The 26288-nt window shown below is 44.1% G+C and overlaps 1 protein-coding gene across 1 annotated transcript in view; it reads left to right on the top strand.

Annotated features, from left to right (window-relative positions):
• Nucleotides 1–26288, top strand: part of MTUS2 (microtubule associated scaffold protein 2) — a 371748-nt gene that overhangs the window by 292031 nt on the left and 53429 nt on the right. Inside the window, exon 7 of the mRNA XM_063126999.1 lies at nt 6353–6564. Coding sequence (XP_062983069.1) covers nt 6353–6564 — 212 coding nt within the window. The remainder of the gene's footprint in view (nt 1–6352; nt 6565–26288) is intronic.

The raw sequence follows: 26288 nt of genomic DNA, 5'->3' as shown, positions 1-26288 counted from the left end.
TGCAGTTAGATGTAGAAATCCATACTTTTCTGAAGTTCGCAATGCACTTTACCCTCTCCTCCCAAAAAAGCATACAAAAATATATTCGTTTGAAAAAAAGAGTTATTGTAGCCATCCTAGCAATCTTGCACATTGTTCATTCGCCCATCCCTCGCCTCACCTCATTTGATGGGGGCACCTGGAGGTGGGTTTCAGAAGATGAACTTAAGGCTCAGGCTTGTATTGTCTACAGAAAAAGTATCTATTTCTAGATGATTTATAAAGTATTTTAAAAGCAGTCGCCATGCCTGTGCTTGTGAATATGCCTTATACTGCTTCCTTGTAACTCCCCAGAATTTCACAGCTGTTATAAGAGCACAGCAAAAGGAATTAGGAATTGCTCCCAGCATCATTAGCACATTCCATGTCCTATCCCCCGTGTGTGAAATCAGCTGAATGGGAACAGAACATGCATACTGAGTTGTTCTTTTCGGCCCCAGATGAATAGAGGAGTTCAGATTTATCCCTAAGGATAAAAATCACAGTTTAAATTACAAGGGCATTTCAGAAGGACAACTGAGAGACACGCACTTCAAATGCTCAAAGGCGGTAGGGAATTGGTGGAGGTTTTGGACAAAGTTTCAGGGAATTTTCCTTAATTAAATCCCATCCAATTGAACTGTGGAGTCCTGAGGGAAGCCGCTCTGGAGCCGTCTTGCTGACCTCACCGTTGCTCCACTTTTGTGCCAATTGGATTCTAAGCATTTTAGATAAAAAGGATGTTTCTTTTTTTAAAAAAATCTGCATGTTCTAAATAGCGGTTTCTTTTAGCATGTCTCCTAGTGAAGATGGGCAGCTCCATTCCAATGGGATTCTGCTCCAGTTATTGCAGAAGCCTGAAGCAGTCCAAGGGGCACCCAACATATGTCAAAAGCAGTAGACCTATCTAGACCATTTGCCAGTGCGACAGATCCTGACCTCCCACAAAACTCTTTGAATATACTACAGTAATTTATTTAACTTGATTGATTGATTTCAAATGATTTTTAGGCTGCCTTTAAGGACGGAACCCTTGGAAGCTGGCGTACAAGATAAAAAAAATACAAAGCTATGTAAAAAATGCAATCCATAAATATTCAATTAAAATGCTATATAAACAGATAACATCAATAAAACCTACATTCCACCAAGTATGCAAAGGCCAGCAAGAACAGATGGATCTTCAGAACCTTTCTAAAGACCTTCAAAGAAGGGGCCTGATAAACCCTTTGATGGAAGCTAATTCCAGAGGTATAGGGCCACCAATGAAAAGGCCCTCTCCCTTGTACTCATCAGCCTAGCCGATGGCGATTTATGTAAAATGCTTACCTGTGATTTTCTGCAAAACGGTGGCTTGCGGGTAAGCAGGGATTCCCACGTTTGCCCAATTTGGCATGCACTGAGATGAGCAAGTGTGGGGGTCTGCAGAGTAGGGACCGAGTGGGCAGAAACCCACTCCCGCATCCATTCCTTGGAGTTGAGGGCAGTGGAATCTCCTCGGGGTTGTATGGATAGGACATGAGGTCTCAGGCAGTGGGTCCCACTTCAGAAGGTCAGGAACTGGTTCAGAGTCATTGTCATTGGAGGCTTCAGTTTCTCTAGTATATGTAGACTTATTGAACTGTTTTGTTGTTGTTGTTTATTCGTTCAGTCGCTTCCAACTCTTCATGACTTCATGGACCAGCCCACGCCAGAGCTTTCTGTCAGCCGTTGCCACCCCTAGCTCCCCCAAGGTCAAGTCTGTCACCTCCAGACTATCATCCATCCATCTTGCCCTTGGTTGGCCCCTCTTCCTTTTGCCTTCCACTTTCCCTAGCATTGAACTGTACATGTTATAAAATAGATACCTGTAAAGGGAGCCAAGGGCTCCACCAAGGAGGATTGTTATTTTGGTGTGGCAAGGGACTGCAATAGTCCTAAAAGTGAATATATACTTTATGTATAAATAGGTGGATAAAACTAGTAATATGCCAATTATAAAAAGTAGAAGAAGCTAAAAATACAGATATATACAACCACATAGTCACATATGAATGTCAAATAATAATACAACAATAGCTCAGGGGGCTGCCCAAATGACTATATGCACCAGTTGCTGATGAAGATAGGTGGGAGGATGCTGTCACCTCGTGTCCTGCTTTGTTGGTCCCTGGCCAACATCTGGTTGGCCACTGTGTGAACAGAGTGCTGGACTAGATGGACCCTCGGTCTGATCCAGCACGGCACTTCTTAAGTTCTTATCTTCACTTTTATAGGGACAGCTAGTGCTGAGCTGAACATCGTGCAGATTTGAGTCTGAGGTAAAACACTAGGCCTGAGACAAAACGCCTGAGACCAAATTGTGGTGCCTCATTTGTGGGCTGTGAAATGGAGTTGGGGTGATTCATTGCCTTCTGCCAGAGCTCTTCCCCACCCCCTGACCTCCTGAATGTGATGATGTAGTATAGCTCTGATGGGGGCTGCTGGAAAAAATGGCCCCAGCAGGAGCTTTTTAGAGGGGAAAACTGTCAGCCACTGGGAAGAACTCCAGTGGCTCCAGAAGGCAATGAGTTTACGCCTCCCTCCCCTGTTCACCTAACCCATCCCTTTTCATCTGCATTCCCCCAGTGCCTCAAAAGTTCCCTGTGGAGAATAGTCAGCTCAGCATTATTAAAAAAAAATATTACTCCAATGTTTAAATCAGCCCTGAGTGAACAGTGTGATACTTTACAGTGCTGCAAAGAGGCCCCTATCTGCTTATCTCCCTGTGGAACCCACAAGTGTATAGCTTTGGTCAAGCATAAATATTGGTGTTTTAAAATGTCACTGGGCAGGTTTTTCCACCCTTCCTAGACTGTTTTCTCACCCTCCCCTTCTAGATAAATTTGTCACAAGTGCTGTTTGGCGCCTGCAATTCGTTAGAGGTCTCTGACAAGTCACTTGGCCCCGTGAGACTCTGTTTGAACACTGAGGTCAGCTATGTAAAACATCTCTGTGTGTGCCAGAAATGGTTGTATGTGGTGGGGGAAAGAAAAATGCCCATGGAAGCAGGAAAATCTAGATTGGAAGGGGCTGACAAATCGCGTACCCGTTTCACAATAACTGTTTGGGGCCTGTGAATGGGTTGCACAGGGTGACTTGTATGCATTAGGTGGCTTTAAAAATAAATAAAACACAGATGGTTTTATCTTGCTGTATTGCTAGAAATGAGGTCAGTGAATTCCTTGAGATTTGGAGCTTTGTGATAAAAAATCTATTTCTTCTTGACAGTCTTATGAAATGCAAACCCACACATTTGCAGCCTCAGTTGAAGCTTCTGCATCACTGTGCTGAAGCATTATTTATTTCCTTAAGTTGGGATGCCTCTTTTTACTGCTTTCTGTGTAAATGTCACTGCACAGTTGTGTGATTTCCATCGTAGTAATCACTGGTCAGATTACTCAGACGAACAACCTTTTGGGACATTCCCCTGTATATGTTCCCCATTGAATGCTGGGGAAATTCCCTTTTCTATACAACTGTAAAAGATACAGGAGCCCTGTCCTCCTTTCCATATGGTCACCCTAAGTTCCCTGACTGCCTTAGGTTCCTGGCCAAGGCACAGAAACATACTGTTTGGCTATTAAAGTTCAAACTTTGAACTTTTTAAACTTTCCAAACTTCCTACATGTTTGTACTGCTCAAGCTTCAATTTAAAACAAAAATGAGCAAAATCAGTCTGGTAAATCTTGAGTAATAAGCTTTACACTACTGGAATCTTATATAAAATGTGGCTTTTGAGGACTGATTCTGACTTAAGATTTCTTCACATGGAGATGGTTATCTGTGTGTAATAGTAAGAATCATCCCTTGATCAAAAATGTCCAGAGAATAAGCCCTATGCAGAGGCAGCACTACCATGAAGCAAGATGAAGTGGCATCTTCAGGCAATGGCTGTCATTCTCTGGCGGAAATGAACATGAACTAAGCCATAACATGGTCATGCTCTTGTGGAGCTCCCATTCAGTTCAGTGAGGTTTGCATAGGACAACGTCACAATGAATCATGCCCCCATATTAATTAGCAAGGGAGGAACCCATTGGATTTTCTGCCACTGATCTTGGGTTGGCCCTGATGTCACAACTTAACTGGATCGACCAGTGAGTCCAGAAGGGACCAGCTTCAAGGGTAGACATGGTTGGGCACCTACCCATTGACAAGAAGCCCCTGGGATTGCCCCTCCTTTTGACCATTGCAACATTCTTGTTTGCTCTGGCCCAGACAATGGTGATGGTGAGAAAAAGGACATGGATGTGCTGGGTCAGATGTTTTAGAAGAGGGTGAGAAACTGACCTATGGGAAACATGGGTTGGTGGCTTAGTGCTTTCCAGAGAGATGATAGAAACTTTCCTTTGTGGAGTCTTGGAACTAGGTCTTCCATAGAGAGCTGATGCACAGACCATTCCTTTACTGAAAACAATGAAAATTGCATTTGATTCCAATACAAGGTAGCCAAGCCAGAGGCAACAACCCATCCACTTGCCTATTGGCTGTTATTTTTGTTCAGGTCTGTTGTCATTGTAGAGTTAGCGCGCTCTCTCGCTCTGTCGCTCTCTCTCTCTCTCTCTCTCTCCAGTTTTCATAGTGACAGGATCACTATGTCACCTTAATATGTAGGCATTACATTCTCACAGTGGCATCTTCATGTTTGAACATGAAAGTCTTTGAAGAGGGGAATTCTTGTAGGCTGATTTAACTTGTTTGTCGCTTGTTACCAAAAGGATTGCAGGGCAGACGAGTCTATCTGTGGCAGAGTTGGTTTCAAAATATGAATGCATCAATGGCTTAAGTTCTATTCTAGGATCATAACCTCAGCAATGAGTGTCTTAATAAGTTTCTCTTGGGAATCCCAGAGTTGGGTTTCTGAAGCAATTCTTTCCAGATGTTATCTCTGTGAAATTACCCTTGGCATTGGCAGCCTGGATGAAATTCTTGTTCATTTTTATGTTTTGAGATGTATCTGCTGGGTTCTTCAACTCAAAGGAGGGCTTGCAAATACACTTTCAGCAGGCTTGGTCTTAGCCTGGAGAAGAGAAGATTGAGGGGAGACATGATAGCACTCTTCAAATACTTAAAAGGTTGTCACACAGAGGAGGGCCAGGATCTCTTCTCGAGCCTCCCAGAGTGCAGGACACGGAATAACGGGCTCAAGTTAAAGGAAGCCAGATTCTGGCTGGACATCAGGAAAAATTTCCTGACGGTTAGAGCAGTACGACAATGGAACCAGTTACCTAGGGAGGTTGTGGGCTCTCCCACACGAGAGGCCTTCAAGAGGCAGCTAGACAAGCATCTGTCGGGGATGCTTTAGGGTGGATTCCTGCATTGAGCAGGGGGTTGGACTCGATGGCCTGTAGGCCCCTTCCAACTCTGCTATTCTATGATTCTATGATTCTATGTACCTTCTATGTACATTGATGGTGCTATATAAATAAATAATAATAATAATAATAATCTATGAAGGTCTCTAACTGGTACAAGGGTTGGCACTCCTGTGCACCAATTGGACAGGGAACGAAGTAGCAGGAACATTAACTCCGCTGTTTACTCTAGTACAGTTCACTGAGCTTCACAGGTGACTCTTGGCATTTGAGAGTTGGGACTTTCATCCTCTAGACTAGGATGGCTGTATGCCCTATGGCACAGTAGAGATGTCCATTGTCAGGAAATCCAGCCCTTTTTGGTCTCGCCAGATTTCCGTGATGCCCGTGACAGTTTGCCTTTGTGACCCGAGCCACGGGTTTTCCAGTAATCTGGGAACTTCTTTAAAATTTCTGTAAATACCCATTTGCCCAAATTGCAAACCAAAAGTGCACAACTTGCACAAATTATGCCCATTGGAGCCGAAATTTGCGCATATTACCAAATTGCATTTGTAATTTGCACAAACGTTGATTTACTCGAATTTTTAAAGGACAGAAGAAGCTACGGTATCCAGCATTTTCCCCCAGGTGTGATGGAGCTATCAGAGGCGCATCTATGGAGATTGTCACACTGAGCACCTGCTCTTCAAAATTTGCGCACGGGATTCCTTTTCACTGTGCACAGGATTCCTTTCCCCTCCCACCTCCTCACCCATGAGAATTACATTTTGTTTTGGTTGTCTGTTGCCCCCTTTCCCCCCTCTTTTTTAAAAGAATGTGCTTACACTGAAAGCCTTTGTAGAAAAGAGCCTTATGACTGCGAAAAGCTGCGTCCATACATGTACATTGATGGTGCTATATAAATAAATAAATTAATAATAATAATAATAATAATAATAATAATAATAATAAAGTAACTGCTTACAGCCTTGGGTATTCTTTATTGCTTTTTGCAGGATACCCTAAACAAAGGTCATCTGTTCCAAGGAATGGATTTCCTCCGAAGCCAGATTTGCAGACTCGAGAGGCTGAGCGGCAGTTCATCCAGCAAATGAAGGAAAAGTGTGAAGAACAGGCCAGGAAACTCAGCCGTATCCAGGAGGACCTTAAGAGGACTGGCTGTGGCTTTGATGTCTTCGTCATAACAACGCAGTATTTCTTTCAGAAGGTAAGGCCTCTTTTGCTATCCATGTTCCCAATGTTTTTGGAGGTACTTAAAGCTACACTGCATTCTTTCCATGCATTGCCTGGTAGGCTCTGAGAAATCCCAGCCTTTTGGTAATTGCCCAGTGGGGAGGGGGGAGACATATTCATGTGGATGTAAAGATTGGGCTGTGTCAGCGCTATGTTCTGCCACAGGTGTTTTTCAGTCTAGAAAGGATCAATATTGATCAGGGCAATATCAGCTACTGCCACCCATCTAGATCCAATATTGTATCCCCCACCGCTGTCTTCAGTCCAAGGTGGGTGCATGGCACAAGGTGAACAATGCGCTTCCAGTGTGCATGGAACAGATGGGATGCATGCCAGATCTGCTCAAATCTTGATGGAATTTGTGTGGAAATAACTTGAGCTTTATGGTTGCCTTTCTTAAAGCCAGGAGAAAACGAGAGAAGATTATAAGTAGCGCCTTAACAGCCATGTCTGAATTCTATGTTTTCATCACTTGCTATTAGCATGCCAGGCATTATGGCTTTAAAACTAGACATCATTAAGAAGGTGCATATATTAGGAGGATGTGTACATTGTCTGGGTGAGACTAGTCTCCAAATGTAGAATATCTTGTTGATAACCTTTTGCATATTCCCTGAAATGATTTGTCTGGACAGCATAAGAAATTTTCTCTGTGTTGTTAAATTTGTGTACATCTGCCACACCATCAGGTGACCGTGCACAATGGCCAGTTTTTGTGCACATTTCCATTCTTCTAATAGAAACCACAATGTCTATGAGAGAGAGAGACAGACAGACAGGCAGAAAGACAGAGCCAAACTTCCAAACAGTACTGAAAACTCTTCTATTTTAGTCAGTTTGAGAACTGATCCAAAAGCCAGATGGACAATCAGTATTCCAGGGCAATCAGTATTAATAGTCCTAATTTTTTCCCTCTTAAGACAATAATGCCTAAAGATCATTTTCTTGAAGATCCCAAGGATGTATTTGACCATGCCACACCTAGAATAATAGAACTGGGCCTACACACAGATAGTGGTGTGTGACAATTGCCTTTCAGTGCTTTGTAGTAACCTGCACTGTGGTTTTGTTACACATACCTATGCTGGGAAGTCACATTGCACATGGCTTCCCAGTATGTATACACTCAATGAGCAGTATCCAATCAGACATGAGTGCTAGTATAAATTATGTTGCACTAGCATAAGGGACCTCTAGCACAACACCAATAGTCTTAGCTAGCATTACAGGATCCCTCAGAAATACCGTTATGCGAGCTAATGCTATATTGGCATTGCACTAGAGGTCTCTAACACTAGCACAATATGATTTATGTTAGCACTAGTGTCCAGTAGGATACTCCCCAGTGAAAAATCAACATGTGCGATCCTGACCTATATGTAAGTAGAACATGTCAGAATTGTTTAACTTGTCAAGCATCTCTTAATTATGGCCTTCCCATTAGGTAAGCCTAGAACAGCACAGCTGATTTAGCAGCAGCTGCAAAGAGTTTTCCCTTTCCAGTACTGCTTTGGTTCGTGCTTTTGTGAGGTTCAAGAACTGAAAGTAGGAAAAAGGTAGTGAATGTGAACTGCCCAGAGAGCTTCGGCTATTGGGTGGTATAAAAATGTAATAAATAAATAATGTTACTGAAGCAGGAAAGAAAGTGCCAGACAACTGTTAGGAATTGCAGCCAGGTCCTATGAGTTCAGTTTAGAATAGCACCTGGTTTGTTCCACACAGAGATAGATAACGGCAAATTGCTGGTATAAAAGCTAGAACTCTAGATCCCTATTGAGGTTACTGAGAGCAGGTGAGAGGAGTCACATCAGCAAGAAGTGCAGGATGAAGTGGAATTGGACAGGAGCAGCCACCACTCTTGGGTACCCCAGGATTTATTTCCCAATCTGGAGTTGGGAATTAAATATTTTCACGAAAAGCACCAGAATGATTAATGCTAGTTCTGTCTGTGCATAGTCATCACATCACACATATGCGAACGTACAGTCAATGATATATTGCGCTAAAGGAGAATATGATCAGTCATGTAAATAAATGGTCCATAGTAGTACAATCACACAAAAACGCAGCATTTCGATTGTGCATATAGCCTTAATTTGTCACTTCCTGTGGCATCCATTAATAACAAGTAGCATGCCAAGTTTATGTTTGCATTTGATCTATGGTAGTGATATGAATACTTCAGGAGAGGAAAACAGGAGAAATGGTTGTAAAACTAAATGAGAGTTAACATTTTGAGTGATCTATATTTGCAGATTGCTTGGCCAGCCAAATAACAAATTATACAAAAGAGTTTTTTCACTATTATCTCTTTCATAAAAACTCAGTGACTGAAGGGAAATGAAAGCTTTATTATGGTTTTAATTTTTGTGAACTGCCCAGAGAGCTTCGGCTATTGGGTGGTATAAAAATGTAATAAATCAATTAAATAAATAAATAAAAAGCTGTGTTTCTGGGACAGGCAGCTAGTCACTTATAAAGTGAAAGATTATCATACTCATAGACAGCTGGCTGTTAATTTATAATTAATTAGAAGACTAACAAGGATCAAATTCTCACCTTGGATATAAAAGAAGTCTGAGGGGAGACATGGTAGCAGTGTTCAGGTACATAAAAGGGTGCCACAGGAAAGATGGTCAAGAACTATTTTCCATTGCCACTGAAATTATGGCCCATCATAATGGTATATGCTAAAGCTACCTAGATTTTGATTAGACATAAGGAAATCTTCCTGACAGGAAGATCTGTACATCAGTAGAGCAGTCTACCTACATAGGTTGTGGGTTCTCCATCCCTGGAGTTTTATCAGAAGCGTCTGGACAGCCACCACTCACAGATGGTTTAATTGGTTTTCCTGCACATTGCAGAGGGTTGGACTAGATGATCCTTGTGGTCCCTTCCAACTCCACAATTCTATGATTCTACATATGGAGTGCCTGTTGGCATATAGTGGAAATATCACACTTGCTGGGAGGGGGAACACTTTGTGTGCTGGCCTTGGTGCTGAAGAAGCTTGTCACGGGGGCAAACTAGGTGATCTGAATGAGTAGGAATCAAAATACATTGGTCATTTCATGTAAAAGGCATCAGGAAATCTCTAATATCAGTTACTGCCAACTAGGGCACATTAGATTAGCCAATAATCAATGAAGACCATTTTCTGGCCCAGTGTCAAGAATCAAAATGAAACATACTGCTGAAATACGTGGCAATAGTGACATCTACTGGAGAATGACGGTAACTGACAAGCAACAGAGGAACCCTTCTCTTGTTTCTAAAGAGAGAGAGAAGCAGATTGTTTTTCCTATGGAACTGCTTAAACTGAATTGGAGTAGACAACAGATTTCCATGCCTCACAAGGCTTTCCTTTATTTACAAAGTGAAAAGTAAACGATCCAGTGGATCATTACTTTTGATGCTGATTCTTTTGATTATGATTCCACTTTGCACGTCCAGAACCTTTGCAATGTTTTAAATTACGCAAATGCCATGGCCATCATCTGTGGAGAGTAGGGATGTATGAGGATTCCATTTGAAAGGGGGTGAACACTCAGTGGATTTTTTGGGGTTTGGCCCTGCGGATTTAATTCTGTTCCCCTCTGCTGGCATCAACTCGATCTATAGCGAATCATGCCAATAAGCAGATTCCAAGAGTTATTTTCATGGCAGCAATTTGCACAATTGGAGGGGGGGAACGTCATTTATTTATTTATTTATTTTTATTGGCGATCTTGCAGGGTCGGAAGTCCACCTGTCCATTATGTAGCCCTGCAGAGGCATATTCCCCTTTTGTCAATATCCTTGTCAGTTTCTTCCTCCCCACACACTACTTCATTTAACCCAGCAGAGCACACATTCTTGTTAAAGAACTTGTTAATTCCCACCCCCACCCCCACCCTTTCCTCTTTGTTTGAGAAACGCCAAAGTGGGCTTTAAAGGAACAGAATTCCTGGTGTCGCACATCCTTAGTGGGGGAGTATACACCCCCAATGATGTCGAGAGTTTCTCTTAATTCTGGACTTATCCTGGTTTGTGCCTATCTTACAGGGAATAGCAGTGTAGACTAATGAGGTAAGGAATCTGTCTGAGGGGTCACATCTTCCAGGCTTTCAGCAGCTCAGCTTCCCCAGACTCTGACTCACTTCTCCGCAAGGTGGCCTAACTTGACCTGTGTGAATCGGGCCAGCTCTCAGACTTTTGCCAGCAGCAAACCCCTTGCACTCTCCTCTGCCTATGCCTGACATTGACAAGGAGAGTACTAGGGGTTGTGTGCAGCGGAGGCAGTGGCAATAGGGTGGGGGCCAGGAGAGAAGCACCCTCCCAGCTCCTGCCCTGTCACTGCTGCTGCCTCCAATGCCAAGCAAAGTTTGGGATGAGCTAAATGTAAAATTGAAAACTGAGAAACTGAGGGAGACCAAAAATTGTGAGAGTCATCCATCCCTAGTCCAGATGACAATGAGCTCCATCAGATGAAGGGAAATCACGCTTCCCTACCGTTGCTTCTCAGCCTGCACGTTTGTCCCTCATTATTTCCTCTTTTGAAAGAGGAAGTAAACAACAGGCATGGGGCCCATTCAGTGGGCTGTTTTGATCCCGCTGCTTCTCCTGCACACAGCAGGAAATAGTGGCAACTTCCGTCTTAATTTTAAATTGGACTTACTGGGGTGTGTTTTTGTGACGTGAATAAGGCAAGAAGGGGTGGTAGGCACTCAGGAGGCAGACGACGTTGTGAGAGGGACCCATGAAAATCTGCAAGTGCCCAGTAATGAGTGTGCAATAAATCTCTTGTCTGGTGGAGCTTAATGAAACCCTCCCATAAGGAGAAAAAGACGAGTGACGGGTGAACTCAACTGCGTTCACCCCACTGCCACTGTCGCTGCCACCACCATCTGTACCTGCTTCTTGGGCTGTTCAAGCCTCTTTTGAGGCTCAGCATGTCCCAGTGAGTGTTTGGCAGCCGTCTGCCCTCGCTCTGGAAATTATGTATTTTCCCCTGTTGCATAAATGGGCCCTTTGCAGCTGCCATTTATCTAAGGGGGGGATTACTACGTAATTTATGGAACCTTGTGTGTGGTGCACAGTGAGAGGAGACTGGACTGCTTAGAGTGCAGGGCCATGAATGCACCATAGGCACCCAACTGGGTCTGGGGTTGGATGCAGGGGTGTCCATTGGACTCCCAGACTCAATTGGGCATCTACTACGTCCCTAAAATAGACAGAATAAGCTGCACAATGCCTTCTCATTGGTAGAACAGGCATTTTCAGACACAAAATGCCCTTGGTCTTTTACATCTAAGTAAGCACGCATTTGATCGGGCTGTAAACCTATCTATTTTCCAAAGCTGGCATGTATAAATTTGGCCTGTGGGCGCAAGGCCTCCAGCTGCTGTGTGCAGACAGACATCATTGCTACTGGCACAGTAGGCATTAAAGAAGTGACATGGCTTCAGTTCAAAACAACGTAAACATCCTAGAGCGAGGAGATTTGTGTAAACCCAAGCCTCAGAAATAGAGCGAGACTTAAAACCATGTACCTTTTACCAATCCAGAATGGGGGGGAGGGAGGGTAAGGTAAAAGAAGATGAAAGAAAGCCAATTCACACTAAGCCATATTACTTCTATGTTTCAGCATCCCTTTTCTCTCCACCTCTGAACACCTGGTGGTCAATTTCAAATTGGAGATAATTAGTGTTCAATTAGCACTGATTGCTTTTTTCAGTTTTTACCTCTTTTTTGCTTGCAAGCCTTGGGAACTGCTAACTTGTCCAATTAGGCTGAACAGAGGCATTCCCCTGCTGGCACAGTGGAGAGAGACAGAGAGAGAGAGAAAGACTTCTAAGCAATTAATTCACTGACATCCTGAATCTGAACAAGGGGGCAGACGCTAGCATTTGGCCATTACCGTATTTCTTCGATTGTAAGACGCCATCGATTCTAAGGCGCACACTAATTTCAGTACCACCAACAGAAAAAAAAAAAGATTTGATTCTAAGAAAAAATAAATTTCTTAGAATATCTTTTATGAGTAGAATTTCTTAGAAATTTCTTAGAAATATCTTAGAAAGAGCTGGGTTTTGGTGCCACTGGGCTGGGAGGGGCTTAGGGGTAAGCAAAAAACCAGGCGCTTGCCCTCCCAGCTCCTCTTTGCTCGCATGGCTCGCGGCTGCTGCAGGAACTTCCTCTTTTGGAGGCCTGCCTGCACGAGGAGGAGAGAGACGACTGGAGCTGGAGCTGCCGCGTGAGAGCAGCTTCGGTGGAGCAGCACTTCCTTAGCCTCTGGGCACAGGTTTTTCCGCGGGCGTGAGGAGTTCCAGGCCGGGGGGAACCCGGTGCTTGGGGGGGGTGAGCCTCCTGACTCTTGGAGCCGCGTGTCTTCCCGGCGCGGCTGACGAGGGCCGGAGCTGCACGGGGTGCGCTGTAGGCCCCAATCAGCCTGCAAAGCAATCTTAAAAAGCCCTGCTTGCTCAGCTTTCTAAAAGCAATAAAGCTAGAGAGAATGGATGTTTCAGACCCTTTTTTAATAGGATAGAGTCTTTTTGCAGCTACCATATTGCTTCGATTCTAAGACGCCATCGATTCTAAGACGCACCCCATTTTTAGAGCTGTTTATTTAGGGAAAAAAGTGTGTCTTAGAATCAAAGAAATACGGTATCTTTATTTTTCATCAGGTCTTGTACAACCTGGAGGAAGAAGAGAGGAGTGTAGGGTCTAGGCAAGTTGAAGAAGAAGCGCTGTATAGGAAGGAAGTGAACGTTCCAGCGTGGTGTACATTCAGGCAAGGAGTGTCATCAGACGAACATTTTATAGCACACTTATTACTGGCCACTCAAGGATTTTCGCGGGTCCTTTTCACAATACCATCCACCTCCCGTGCATCTCCCACTCCATCTGCTCATTTTTCCGCCACAAAAAAGACCCGGAAAATCCAATTTTTTGAGCTGTAACGAAACTTGCCGCCATTTCCTGCTGTGTGCAGGAGAAGCAGCGCGATGAAAAACCCTACTGAATGGGCCACATGGTCGTTGCTTGCTTCCTCTTTCTTCCCCATGTGAAGAAAGAGGAAGCTGTTCAGTCCTATTGTGGAACAGCAACAGGAGGCAAAGTAGTGGTAGGGAAACACGATCCCTCCCCCCTATCTGATGACATTCTAGATCTACGCTACTACTTTATAGCAATATTGAAGTGCACTGATAACTGTTGGGGCACAATCCACATTCCATATACCGCTTTCATACTGTTATTTCTTGCTTTTTATTCCATAACGATTTGACACAAGGTTTAGATCTGGCCCCTGTGTGGTTTCTGGGTTGGCGGAGAAGACATGGAAAACATGGAGAGTTTAGAAGGTGGGGACTTTATTTGATGAAGTCTGAGTAAACATTAGTCTAACCTGGAGGTCCAAAACCTCACACCTGTGAGCCAAATACAGTCCTCTGTGGTTCACCAGAAGTCCATCTTCCCTTCTCCTAGCCCAATCTCATTTTTTCCCAGCTGCTGATCATTTGGGGGTTTCATAACTTGTGTGTGTGTGTTTTCCCCATTCTGAAATAATGAAACACCTCTCTTAAAACTTAGTTACTGGGAGTAAGAGCTCTAACCTAAAATATGCTGGAATTTAGGGGAGTTTGCCCACCCCTTTGCCTTCAGCCCCACCTTGACCCCACCACCACTGGAATTTGTGTCCCACAAGGCTTCTCCAAAATTGAATTCAGGTCTTCAGCTGAAAGAGATTCCACACGCCTGAGCTAACCTATAGGAATTATATTTGTGGGGCACAGTGATTACGAATCATGTAACGTTCAGGGACATTGCTTGCTTCTTTTTCTAGAATTGGATTTTAAAAAATAATGTCTCTGCAGCAAACTAATAACTATCTGTTTGCAACTTCAGCTTGCAACCATTTAAGAAAATATTGCCCTCCAGGTGGCATATAGAGTGGGTCCTATGGTTATGAGTAGCTGGAGTTTTGTTTGTCTCTTGGGTTTGGGTTGAAGCACAATGAATAAAAATCTAATATCATCTAATATTCATAGCGCCTTTGTTAAAAAATATTGTTGCAATCCAGATTGCCCTATTGTCTACGCATTTTGTTAGACATAATAAGCAGCTTTCTGTTTTCAGAAGATGCTGTTACAGTGTAAAATAGTCTGTCATTGAAATGTGTTTTTTAATACCATGGGGTAGTATCCAGTGTAAGTCCTACATAGAGTAGACCCATTGAAATGAAAGGGACTTAGGTTAGTTGTGATTAATTTAAGTCTCATTCTTTTCAATAGGTCTACTCTATTGTAGGACTAGCATTGGATACTACCCCACGTTTAGATTTTCAAGTTATGCATACATTTTAAATGTGGGTGCATCCGTAACGAAGTACCAATGCTGTACATTGACCCCACAGACCTTCCACACAACAACCCACTCCTGTTTATCCACACCCAACTTTCTCTACTTCACCTTCCACCAATGGAGGCTGGTGGCTCTGATTTCGGTGGGACTGTGAATCTATTCTCGGTTTTAGTCAGAACCAGCCAGAACTCTAAAACAGTTGTTCAAGGTGCTGAAACCTATCTCCAAAATAGATTCAGCACCTTAGATAACTTCCTGGCTGTTTGTGATTGAAACCCAGAATGGATTCACAGTCCCACTGGAGTCAGAGCCACCAGCCTCCATTGATTCAGTGTGATGGGGGAGGATCATTTTATTGTTGCCATTATTAGAATTATTTCTCCCCCTCTGCCCCAGATTTTCCCCCATTTCCCCCCATTTTTTTCTGCGTTTTTTTATGGGCCTTCACATCTCTAATCCTGATCTGCCCACCCCTAGCCCACATGTGACTCTTGGAGGTTTTGATGTGGGTCCCAGGCCCTTACCTAATCCCCCTTTCTGTCTCCACCATCGAAGTAGCACTCCCACAGGCTCAGTGCTCAGCTGCTAAGGGGGCCTTTCCAGCAGCTGCCTCCAGTAATGAGGCACGCCCTCCCGTAGGAGATGTGTCACTCTTGCCTTTTGTCCTCTGTACCTTTGAGCATCCGTTCACTGCAACTGATGTTCCAAGATCCGAGAACTGATCCTACAGTGGTTTAGTATGTGTGTGGGTTGAATTTAGTTTTGGGGCCCAATCCTATGCATGTTCAGACAGAAAAAAAAGTCCTACAATTCCCAGCATTCCCCAGCCAGCCATGGTGGGAATTGTAGGACTTTTTTCTGTCTGAACATGCATAGGATTGGGCCCTCAGTTGATGAGTGCCTGTTGGTTCCATCTTTGCTTCTATGCTCTAAATTGTTCTGCGAATGAAAAATTGGGAATAGTGCGAGTAAATAAAGAAATGGTAAAGGGCCTCCCCATTATCAGTCATGGCCAAGCACACTAACTATTTATTTATTTATTATGTCCGTTCTATACTGCCCAATAGCCAAAGCTCTCTGCACTGTTCACAACACTGGGGCAGGTGTAGGACAACAGCCACACATAAAGGAGAGTGGAGAGGCAGAGAGATAGAGGATGGATGGATGGATGGATGGATGGATGGATGGATGGATGGATGGATGGATTAGGGTTCAGATTTACGCATGTGCAGTTTGGTTGGTGGAAGCTGACTTCTCTGCCTACTCCTGCCTTTGGCAGCCCTTCCAACCCCCTGAAAATGCTATACAGAGTTTCAGGGACCCTGGGTCAGCTTTGCATGCAGAAGGTCCCAGGTTCGATCCCCAGCATCTCTGGGTAGGGCTGGAAAAATTCCTGCCTGTAACTCTGGGGGACCACTGACAGCCTGTGTTGACACTACTGGACTAGATGGACCAATGGTTTGTCTCAGTACAGGGCAGCTTCTTATGTTCCTAGGATCCTGATGAGTGGAGCTGTGGAGGGGGCAGAATGGGAAATCCCTGAAAAACAGTCTGAGGCTCCTTCCTTGAGTGGAGCCCTTCTGCCAAGAGAAAGCACCATCCGAGATCCAACCCACATGTGCATGTATTAGAAACGTCAGAGAAATCTGCCCAAAAAATCAAATGAGTTCAGTTTTCCATGAATCTGGCCCATGGATCGCACAGCAGACTGCCTTTGCCCAAGTCATGTGGTTTCCACAGGCTTGCAGACTGTTGTTTTGTTACTGCTGTTGTTCTTTTACTTTCCTGAATTTTACAAAAAGTAAGTCATACAAAAATAAGTTTTTTTAAAAAAACACCTCTGGCCCAAAATGTATATTTCCCCCATAGGCTAAAGCATGAAATGTACATTTTGGAGGATTTGCACATGGGGGATTTGTGCATTGGGGGGGAGATTTGTGCATTTGTACAAGTGCAAATTTGCACAACTGCAAATTTCTGAAAATTCAGAAAATTGCAGGGGGGGTGGAATCTGATTCCACCAATGGACAGATGACAGACAGACCAGATTTTACAAAATCTGTATATCCTATATAAATTCAGCTACGTCATCTTCTATATTCGACTCCTATGCATGATTCACACTCCCATACATTATAGAAAAGTTAAAAACGCAACTCTGGACCCAAATTGCACACAAAGATCCTACATGATTGCCAAGTCATCTCTTCGCTGGTGGTAAATGAAAGGCGATATTAGCCACGCAAACTGCCTGATTGGTTTCTTTCTCCATTACAGATTAGGCCATTTAGCATTATTTGAAATGTCATTACTTACCGTCCTATTTCCCACTGCAGTTTACTCCACTGAAATAACATTAGCATGTTTAATTTAATTATGGAGAGATGGGAATTGGAGGTTGCCTGCCTTGCAATGTGATTATAGCCTGGAATTGTAGATCTAGTCATGTTAAGCCTGACAAGGCAGAACTTCGGTGGTAAGTAGATAGCCTGCTGATGGAACGCACCGGATGGGATGAACCTATCTTAAGCAAGAGGGACCTAAGGGACGCAGCGCATGCTTTGCATTCAATGTATCCTAAGGTCAGTCACTGGCTATCTCCCCACCCGCCCTCCTGATGGGACAGACTGTGCAGGGGAGTGATTGCGAAGAAGAAGAAAGCAATACCAGCTGCGCCATGCTGGGTCTGGCTCATACAGCAGCCCAACTCCATAACAGAAAGGTGTCCTTAGCCACCGCTTCCCCGTGTTTAGGACCAGCAAACATACTACCTACCGCATGTACGTTGTATGTTTGCTATGAGTAACAATTGACCATTGTGACCATTGTGTTTGCCCTGGGAAGTGCTCATCAGCTTCACCGTCTGGCAGAGATTTGAACCATGGATGATTTCCTTGGTCTGGCTCCCATATTCTATCCGCTCTAAAGGCATTCAAGAGGCAGCTGGACAACCATCTGTCAGGGATGCTTTAGGGTGGATTCCTGCATTGAGCAGGGGGTTGGACTCGATGGCCTTGTAGGCCCCTTCCAACTCTGCTATTCTATGATTCTATGATTCCATAGTGGCCAAATTGTTATTAGGCAGATAGGTGACTTTAGACCCTGGACTTGATGGTCTTATTGGGGGGCAGGTACGTGCCCAGCCAGCTGTCCCCAGATTATAACATGTATTTTAAAATAAGAAGAAAGGATGCTCTGGCAGCCAGCATCACCCCTGTGGGACTTCGCATGTCCATGTCAGCCCAGATGCTGACACCACAGTTGTCTGCCATAACCTGCCACTCTTTAAGTGGTCATTTGCCCGCACCCCACCCCAGCCTGCAGGGCCCTGGACTTAGGCCCCGAGACAGTGGAGGCTGGTGGCTCCAATTTTGGTGGGCTGTGAATCCATTTCAGTCAGAACTAGCCTGAACTCTAAAGGAGCTATCCAAGGTACTGAACCTACTTTGAGGATAAGATTCAGCACCTTGGCTAGCTTCTTTAGAATTGTAGCTTGTTCATTGACCCCACCAAAATCAGAGCCACCAGCCTCCAGTTCCCAAGACACAGCCCTAGCTGCATCCATCAGATAGGGGAGGGGAATCACGTTCCCCTACCATCGCTTTGCCTCCTGCTTCTGTCCCAGAATAGGGCCGATCAGCTTTCTCTTCCTTCACGTGGGGAAGAAAGAGGAATCAAGCAATGACCACATGGCCCATTCAGTGGGTGTTTTTATCACACAGCTTCTCCTGCACACAACAGGAAATGGCTTTATGTTTCGCTACAGCAAAAAAAATTGGATTTGATGAGGCTCATTTTGTGATGGAAAAAAAGGAGTGGGAGACAAACGGGAGGATCGCTGCATCACCAAAATGCCCTGCAAAGAGCCATGAATGGCCAGTTGTGAGCGTGCAATAAAATGCTCACCTGAGAAAGCTCTATGGCACCATGATTTTTTCCTGATTTTTCTCTCCTCCTGCTTCTCTTGTTCCTTTATTCCCCTTCCTTTTTTAACATTTAGAATCATAGAATAGCAGAGTTGGAAGGGGCCTACAAGGCCATCGAGTCCAACCCCCTGCTCAATGTAGGAATCCACCCTAAAGCATCCCTGACAGATTGTTGTCGACCTGCCTCTTGAATGCCTCTAGTGTGGGAGAGCCCACAACCTCCCTAGGGAACTGATTCCATTGTCGTACTGCTCTAACAGTCAGGACGTTTTTCCTGATGTCCAGCTGGAATCTGGCTTCCTTTAACTTGAGCCCGTTATTCCGTGTCCTGCGCTCTGGGAGGATCGAGAAGAGATCCTGGCCCTCCTCTGCATGACAATTTCAATGGGTCTGCTTTAAAATAGGATACAATCCATAGATGAAAAGATTTGCTTCATTATTAGGTCATCATTGTCAAGATATTACGAAGGATAAGGGCCATAATTAAAGGTAATTCAATTAAACATGGCACCACAAAGGTTTCTGAAATGCCATGCTTGTTTCTTCCATTGCACAGCAGTGCTTACAATGAGCATGTGGAATGAAACCAAGTTTATAATTTGAGACGCTGAGGCCCCATGCAGCTGGTGTCACAGATGACATGGTTGTTCTTGGAGAGGAAATTGAGGTCACCTGCATGATTCGAATTAGATGACACTTTCGGAACGGCCTTTTATAAATGCCTTTTGCAATTGGCCAGACATTTTTGTCATCTGGGAATCTCAATTGTTGTATTTTATATACGCTGTAATAGTAACAGCATGTGAAGTGGCTGGTGTAGTATCCCCACAGTACCATTCTGTCGTTAGATACCCATCTTTCCTGCAATAACTTCATTGTTCTTGGGCATGTGGTACAGCTTTAGCTTTAATTTGTCAGGGCCACTGGCAGATTTCAGCACTGCATAGAAAGACCTTTTTTTAAAAAAGGAAATCTATAAAGAGAAAATCCTGTTCATTAAGCAACTGTTTAATTTAAAAGGTTTTGGATTTCAAATGCAGGGACATAAATACCTGCTTTGAGACGTAATCCACCAAGCATCGGGCAGTATCAATCTTACTCCTACACAGAGTAGGCCTATTGAAATGAATGGGATGTAAGTTGTGACTAATTTATGTTTCCTTCATTTCAAAGACAGATATCAGGATGAAATTGTTGAAGTACAATTCATCAAGAGTTTCAATTCGATTTCCTGTGGTTTGAATAAGGATGAAGGTCTGTTTGTTTTTTTAATCGAACTACATATGTTAATGGGCTCACAGTTGCAATTGCTGGATGATCACTCAACGAAGTATTGTGAATGGTAACTTTTGAGTTCTTTGTCAATTCTTTTTTAAATTCCCTCTGACAATGCAGTTTATATGTACCGCCAACCCTGCAGCATGTGCATATAAAACTACCAATTTGAGGTTAACACTTCATGTATCTGATGAAGTGGACCGTGCCCTCATAAAGCTTGCACCAACATAAGCGTCTTTCAGGTGCCACAAGACTCTTTGTTGTTTTTCAATAACATTGTATCCCAAACTGTGAGAACGGAGCCATAACGAACCTGAAAGAAAACCCAAATGGGAGACAGAAATTTTAAAGGATTCAAGGAAGTGATGAAATATAATATGAACTGAATAATTTGCAAAATAAAAACTCAGACTAATCTTCAAAATTAGTGTAAACTGTGCCCCAAACTGAGAGAGAGAGACTATGTGCCAAGCTGAAGTAGAGAGCCTAAAAGCAGCCTACAGCAAATCAGCAAGAAATGGGCTTCCTACGGCCAGATCTACACCTCATGTGAAATCATTATGAATGTGTAATAAAAAACAGGAAATAACAGTATGAAAGCAGTATATGGAATGTGGATTCCCGCCCCCCCCCCCCCAACAATTATCAATGCACTTCAATACCACTATAAGAGGGAGACATTTTTCTCTCTCTCTCAAAATACTAGAAACCAATGGGTCATCTCATGATGCTGATTGCAGGGAGATCCAGGACAAATAAAAGGAAGTACTTCTTCACACAGTGCAGCATTAAATTATGGAACTCACTACCACAAGATGTAGTGATGGCCACCAATTTGGATGGCTTTAAAAGGGGGTTGGATAAATTCCTGGAGGCAAAGGCTATCAATGGCTACTAGCCCTGATGGTTGTATGCTATCCAGTATTCGAGGCAGTAAGCCTGTTTGAACCAGTTGCTGGGGAACATGGGAGGGAGGGTGCTGTTGCACCATGTCCTTCTTGTTCATCCCTGGCCGATTGCTGGTTGGCCATGGTGTGAACAGAGTGCTGGACTAGATGGACCCTTGGTCTGATCCAGCAGGGCTCTTCTTATGTTCTTTAAAGCACTAGTGTAGATCTAGTCTGAATGATCAACAGCTAGGGGAAAGGAATCTGGCCATGGAAAACCTTGAAGGGCTGGATTTGGCCCAGTGGCCTGTAGTTCTCCACCCCTGCACAAGTTTATACAAGATAGCCCCATGTCATTCAAATGAAAAATCCTAGCTCTGATGTTGTGTGTCACATCTGTAAGCTATACCGACAATTTATTTATTTTGTTTAAAATGCATTAGAATAAAAGAAATTATAATTATTATAATAGATGATGATGATGATGATGTGGATGTGGATGTGGATGTGGATGTGCTTAGGATCCTTTGTCAAAGTTCTCTGCCAGGTCATTCCTAATCCCATTCAGTGAGTGAGATCTTTACTTTAGCCATCTCCAGGGCCTCCATTTCCATTGAGTTCTGCTTGCTTGAGGGCACATATGTTGGCTTGACGTGCGTACGGCTCATACTGGAAGGCTCTAAGTGACCTTTTGGAAAATAATTTCTGCCAGTGTCCTAAATTCTACTTTTGCTGGTTGAAAAGTGTGACGTTGCTGTAGACAGTTAATTTTCAGAATCTGACATTCATTTTTGAGCGTCTCAGCGGTTTGGTATGTCAGCACAGCCCAAGGGTGGGAGTAATGGACAGAGGGCAGGAAAGGGAGCTCAAAACAGCTGTATATATTACCTTAGCTCATTACAGTTTGCAGCATGTCAAACGGCTTATAACCAAGAAACACGGATATGTGAGCCCAAGCGATCTAATTCCCTGGATATTCATATCCTGATCCAATACTTGCTGTCTCAGGGCATAATAATACACTAATAAATATCATTTCCCTGTGCTTTTTATTCCAAGAGCTGACAAACCAGTGGCATAAAAATGAAATTGATTCTTATAATAAAAAGAATAACAAAGCTCCAAAACCATTATTTCCTTTCTAATTACGCACGCGCCCTTTCTTTTCGCACAAAGGCGTCATTAATCAAATGGTGCCGCCTGGCAGAACTGCCCTTTTGACGTCAAGAGATAATACGCAGTGCCACTGGGTCAAAGAAACAATATTGTTACATGATCCCCATTTCCCAGATAAGTGAAAAGCCTTGGATCGGTCTTGAGGACTTTTGTTTCCTTGGAAGGGGGGTGGAGAGAGAGAGGCTGAAGTGCATGAGAGATGCACGGTGTCTTTGCGATGTTCACTTTAAAAAAAAAAGAGGATACACAAACAGAACCTGTTGGAAGCAAGTAGACTCCTATTTTTTTAAAAAAGGCATCAAAGCCACTGATCCTGCATCAGATTCCCATTGCTGAACCCCCTAAAGCTACAACCCATTTGCAGCTAAACCCACCTAAACAAACTATTCTCTCCTGCAGCGCCAATGCAAGCGTCCGCTGGGCCCTCATCATAGTGCTGCCGACGGGGCCCTGCTGCTGCCAAAGCACCCAATCCACCAAAGCCCTCTGCTTACCCACTGGCCACCAAAAAAACTCTGCCTCCCCACCTGCCTGCCCACCAAAGCACCCCCACCTGCCTCCCAGCCAGCCAAAGTATTGTGCCCGCCAAAGCCGCTGGCCCAATGTCACCATCAGCCACCAAAGCTTCCTGCCCACTGCTGCCGCTGCCACCGCTAGACACAAGAGCTCCCTGCCTGCCAAAGCCAGGCACCTGCCTGCCTCCCTGCCCACTGCCCTTGGCCACCAAAGCCTGCTTCCCTCTGGCTTTTTTGTCTGACGAGCTCCTCCTCTTCACCCAGCTGCCACCGCGGGACCTCCAGGCTTGGCCATGGTGATTCCTTTCTCCAACTTGGCTTGCCAGGAAGGCGAGGAGGATAGTGGCCGCTGTGACAGGTCAGGGGCAGATGGGCTCTTCTGAGTCTCTGAGCCATTGACAGATGCCCACCCACGGTGCCCACTGATGCCACAGCTGTTTGCCTGCCTCTTCCTAACTTTAAAGTGCCAAAGTTTGGTCCTTCACTGCTTTTCTGTCCTCTCCTCAAGGAGGAGGGTGTCCTCTTCCAGACACTGGAGAGAGATTTCAGGACGTCAGGAAAGAATCCCTAGTCATTAAAGAATATTATGGCTGCAATCCTATACCCACTTATCTGGAAGTTTGCCCCACTAAGCTCAAAGAGAGTTACCTCTGAGTAAGCACGCCTAGAATTGTACTGCACAGTTCTTTTGTTAAAGCCCCAAGACACTCATGGGGCTTTAACAAAAGAACTGTGCAGTACACAGTCATCAAGACAGATTAGCTCACAACCGTTATCACTTTAATAATCCATTTCTATATTATTATTCTTACAGTTGTGTGTGTGAGAGAGAGTATACACACACACACACACACACACACGTCTCGATATTGTCTATGTTGCAATCATAAATCTTTCACGAGTCTAAATTAGTATTGGAGACCCTATTGCAAAGCTAAGAAAATGGTTATTTCAGTAGCGTCAATTGTGACCTTTAACTGCTTATGATCCTGTAGGAACTCCTGTGCTTGTTCATATGGGCAATATCACTGTTTTTCATTCTCACATATAAACACAGATAGACATTTAATACAGCAAGATGAGAGGGTTGCAGAGGCGACAAGACGCAGTATGAAAACCATGTATTAAACTCCTGCTGATTTAGCAGTAGTAACAGTAAAAGCTATTGTTGCATCAGAGTATTGCATCAGGATTGTTAGTCATCCATTTCCAGAAACTGAGCTAACTGAATGTTGCATCTGTCTTGATGCATTGTAGGTGCGGAGGGGGGGAAAAAGATTTCAACCCAGGTCAAAGTAAACAGGCAGTGTGTCGTATATAGGTATCCACTAAGAATGGCATGGAGGGAGGAGTTCTAGCCCACTCTTCTACAGTCTGGTGTCCTTGAGGTGTTTTGGACTACAACTCCCAGCTCTCCACTGACCATGCTAGCTAGGGCAGATGTAACTCCATTGGAAGGTTTAAATAAGTCCAATATACAGAGCTGGCACAAGTTCTTCTGTTGCCCGAGACAAGAGGACACATGTCACCACCCAAGAGGACACATGTCACCACCCTGGAGAAGAACCCCTCCCCCTCGGTGCCCCTCTTTTAGGGTGGCCACTTGTGAATTGCCAAAAGAAAGTCAATGAATCATAAAAAAGAGGACATAAAATTTGCATATTTAGATCTATATACGTACATGCAAATTTAGAAATACTTATTACAAATTAATTAGAAATGCAGTAGACCTCGCCATAGTGTGGAATACTGTGACAGAGTGACCTGTGTGTCTTGTTCAGTCTGCTGTCCAGGTGCTGTCGATGAGCAACTTCACAGCCCAGTTTTTCCTTATGATGGTTCTTTGACTTTAAACCAGACTAGGACTAGATGGCTCTTCAGATAGAGGATGCTTACAAAATAGACGTCTGTCCTCTGGCAGCCCTTTGAATAAAGGACTGTCCTTTGTAAAAGAAGACAAGTGGCCATCCTACTTTTAGGGGTCCTGTCTCAGGGTAGTGGTAGTGGTGAAGTGGCCCTGTAGACCACCCTGGCGGCACAATCAGTTTCCAGAGTCACTTCACCCATAATGCCTCACTCTGAGGAAGGATCCCGCAGATTATGGCATTTGGGCCTTGTGGGCTCCTTGGAGAGCCAAACCAGACACAGCAGAACAGTGGCCCACATGGCTATTCAAAGTGGGTACCTGCCCCATGACTTATTCTGACAGAGTACTGGCAATGGCATCTACTGCTTCTCCTTCTCACTACCACTATGGTCTGGGCCCAACTGAGAGGCAGGAGAAGAAGCATATTGCAATGGCAAGGAGGAGGAGCAAGTCCAGGGTGTCCTTGTCAGTTGGCCACTGCTGGAGTGCTGGTCCTTGGCAGGTGCCCAACCATCCCTACCCTTGAAATTGGCCCTGACCTTAACAACTACACTGCAAGGTAGGTCAATGTTATTATCCTAATATTGGGGCTAAAAGATCATGTCTTGCTTAAGGCCATCAAGTGGTGACTCCATGGCTAAGGTACATTTTGGACCAGGGACTTCTCAGTTGATAGCTCATCCTCTTAAGTATACACTAAATTCATGCTCTTAACCAGATCACACTTTTACTCATCAATAAAGATGGGGAAAAAAATACATAGGACCATCTAGAGTGGCATTTAACAGGTTATGTTTAAGGTATTAGAGAGACAATGTTTTGTGGTGCAGATATATAGCATTGACTCCCTGGATGCTGTGGTTTGCAGATCAGCTCTTGCTCTGGGAATATGAATTGCCTCACTCTCCACACACCCTTCCCCACTGCCAATTGTTCGATGGTTTCCTGGCTTTTGCATGTTGTTTTTACTTGGTTTTAAAAAGTTGGATGCCTCTCCTAAGGCATAGAGCTTCTTTACATGAGCAATTTATTGCTCATGATCGGTCACTCATAGAGGTTTGCGGGTCCTTTACATGACATCATCAACCTCCAGGACATCTCCCAGACTTTTTTCCCTTTATCCCACTTTCAGAAAGATCAGAGACAAGCTGTAATAAGAGTTAATGGCGCCATATCAGCAGTGTGTAATGCCAGCATTGCACTATAAATCAGTCACTAGATTCTCACCCCTGACTGAGAAGGGATGATTTCAATTCCAAATAACATGTTCCCCATCCAAAGGGGGGATTGTAAACCCAGAAAGACTGCAGGAGAAGAAAGCCTGGTAAAGGGGGGGGGGGGATTTTTGCTTTCATGTAAAGAAGCTTATAGTCATTTGCAGTAAGAAGTTTAACCTAAAATATTCTGATAATGGCATGGCCAGGGGAATTGCACACTTTCCAGAGGCCCCGGAAAGTGCGCTTTGCTGAAGGCCCAGAGGTTCATGCAGCCTTCTGAGCCTTCAGCAAAGGCTCGGGCGGCCTGGTTTCTTGAAGCAGGGCTGCATGAGCATGGATCGGAGAACTCGTGGGACAGGCCCCATGAGAATTCTCCAAACCCAACTAATGAGAAAAAAATAGACCTGAAGGGTAAGCAATTTGGCACTAGGATGAGGGCGGAAGGGAGATAAAGCTGAAGACATGTATGGCCATCTTGTTTATTAG

This window comes from Elgaria multicarinata, chromosome 5 (genome assembly GCF_023053635.1).
Source record: "Elgaria multicarinata webbii isolate HBS135686 ecotype San Diego chromosome 5, rElgMul1.1.pri, whole genome shotgun sequence".
NCBI classification, from domain to species: domain Eukaryota; kingdom Metazoa; phylum Chordata; class Lepidosauria; order Squamata; family Anguidae; genus Elgaria; species Elgaria multicarinata.
Note: the sequence above shows the minus strand (reverse complement) of the source record. Positions and strands in the feature narration are given on the sequence as shown.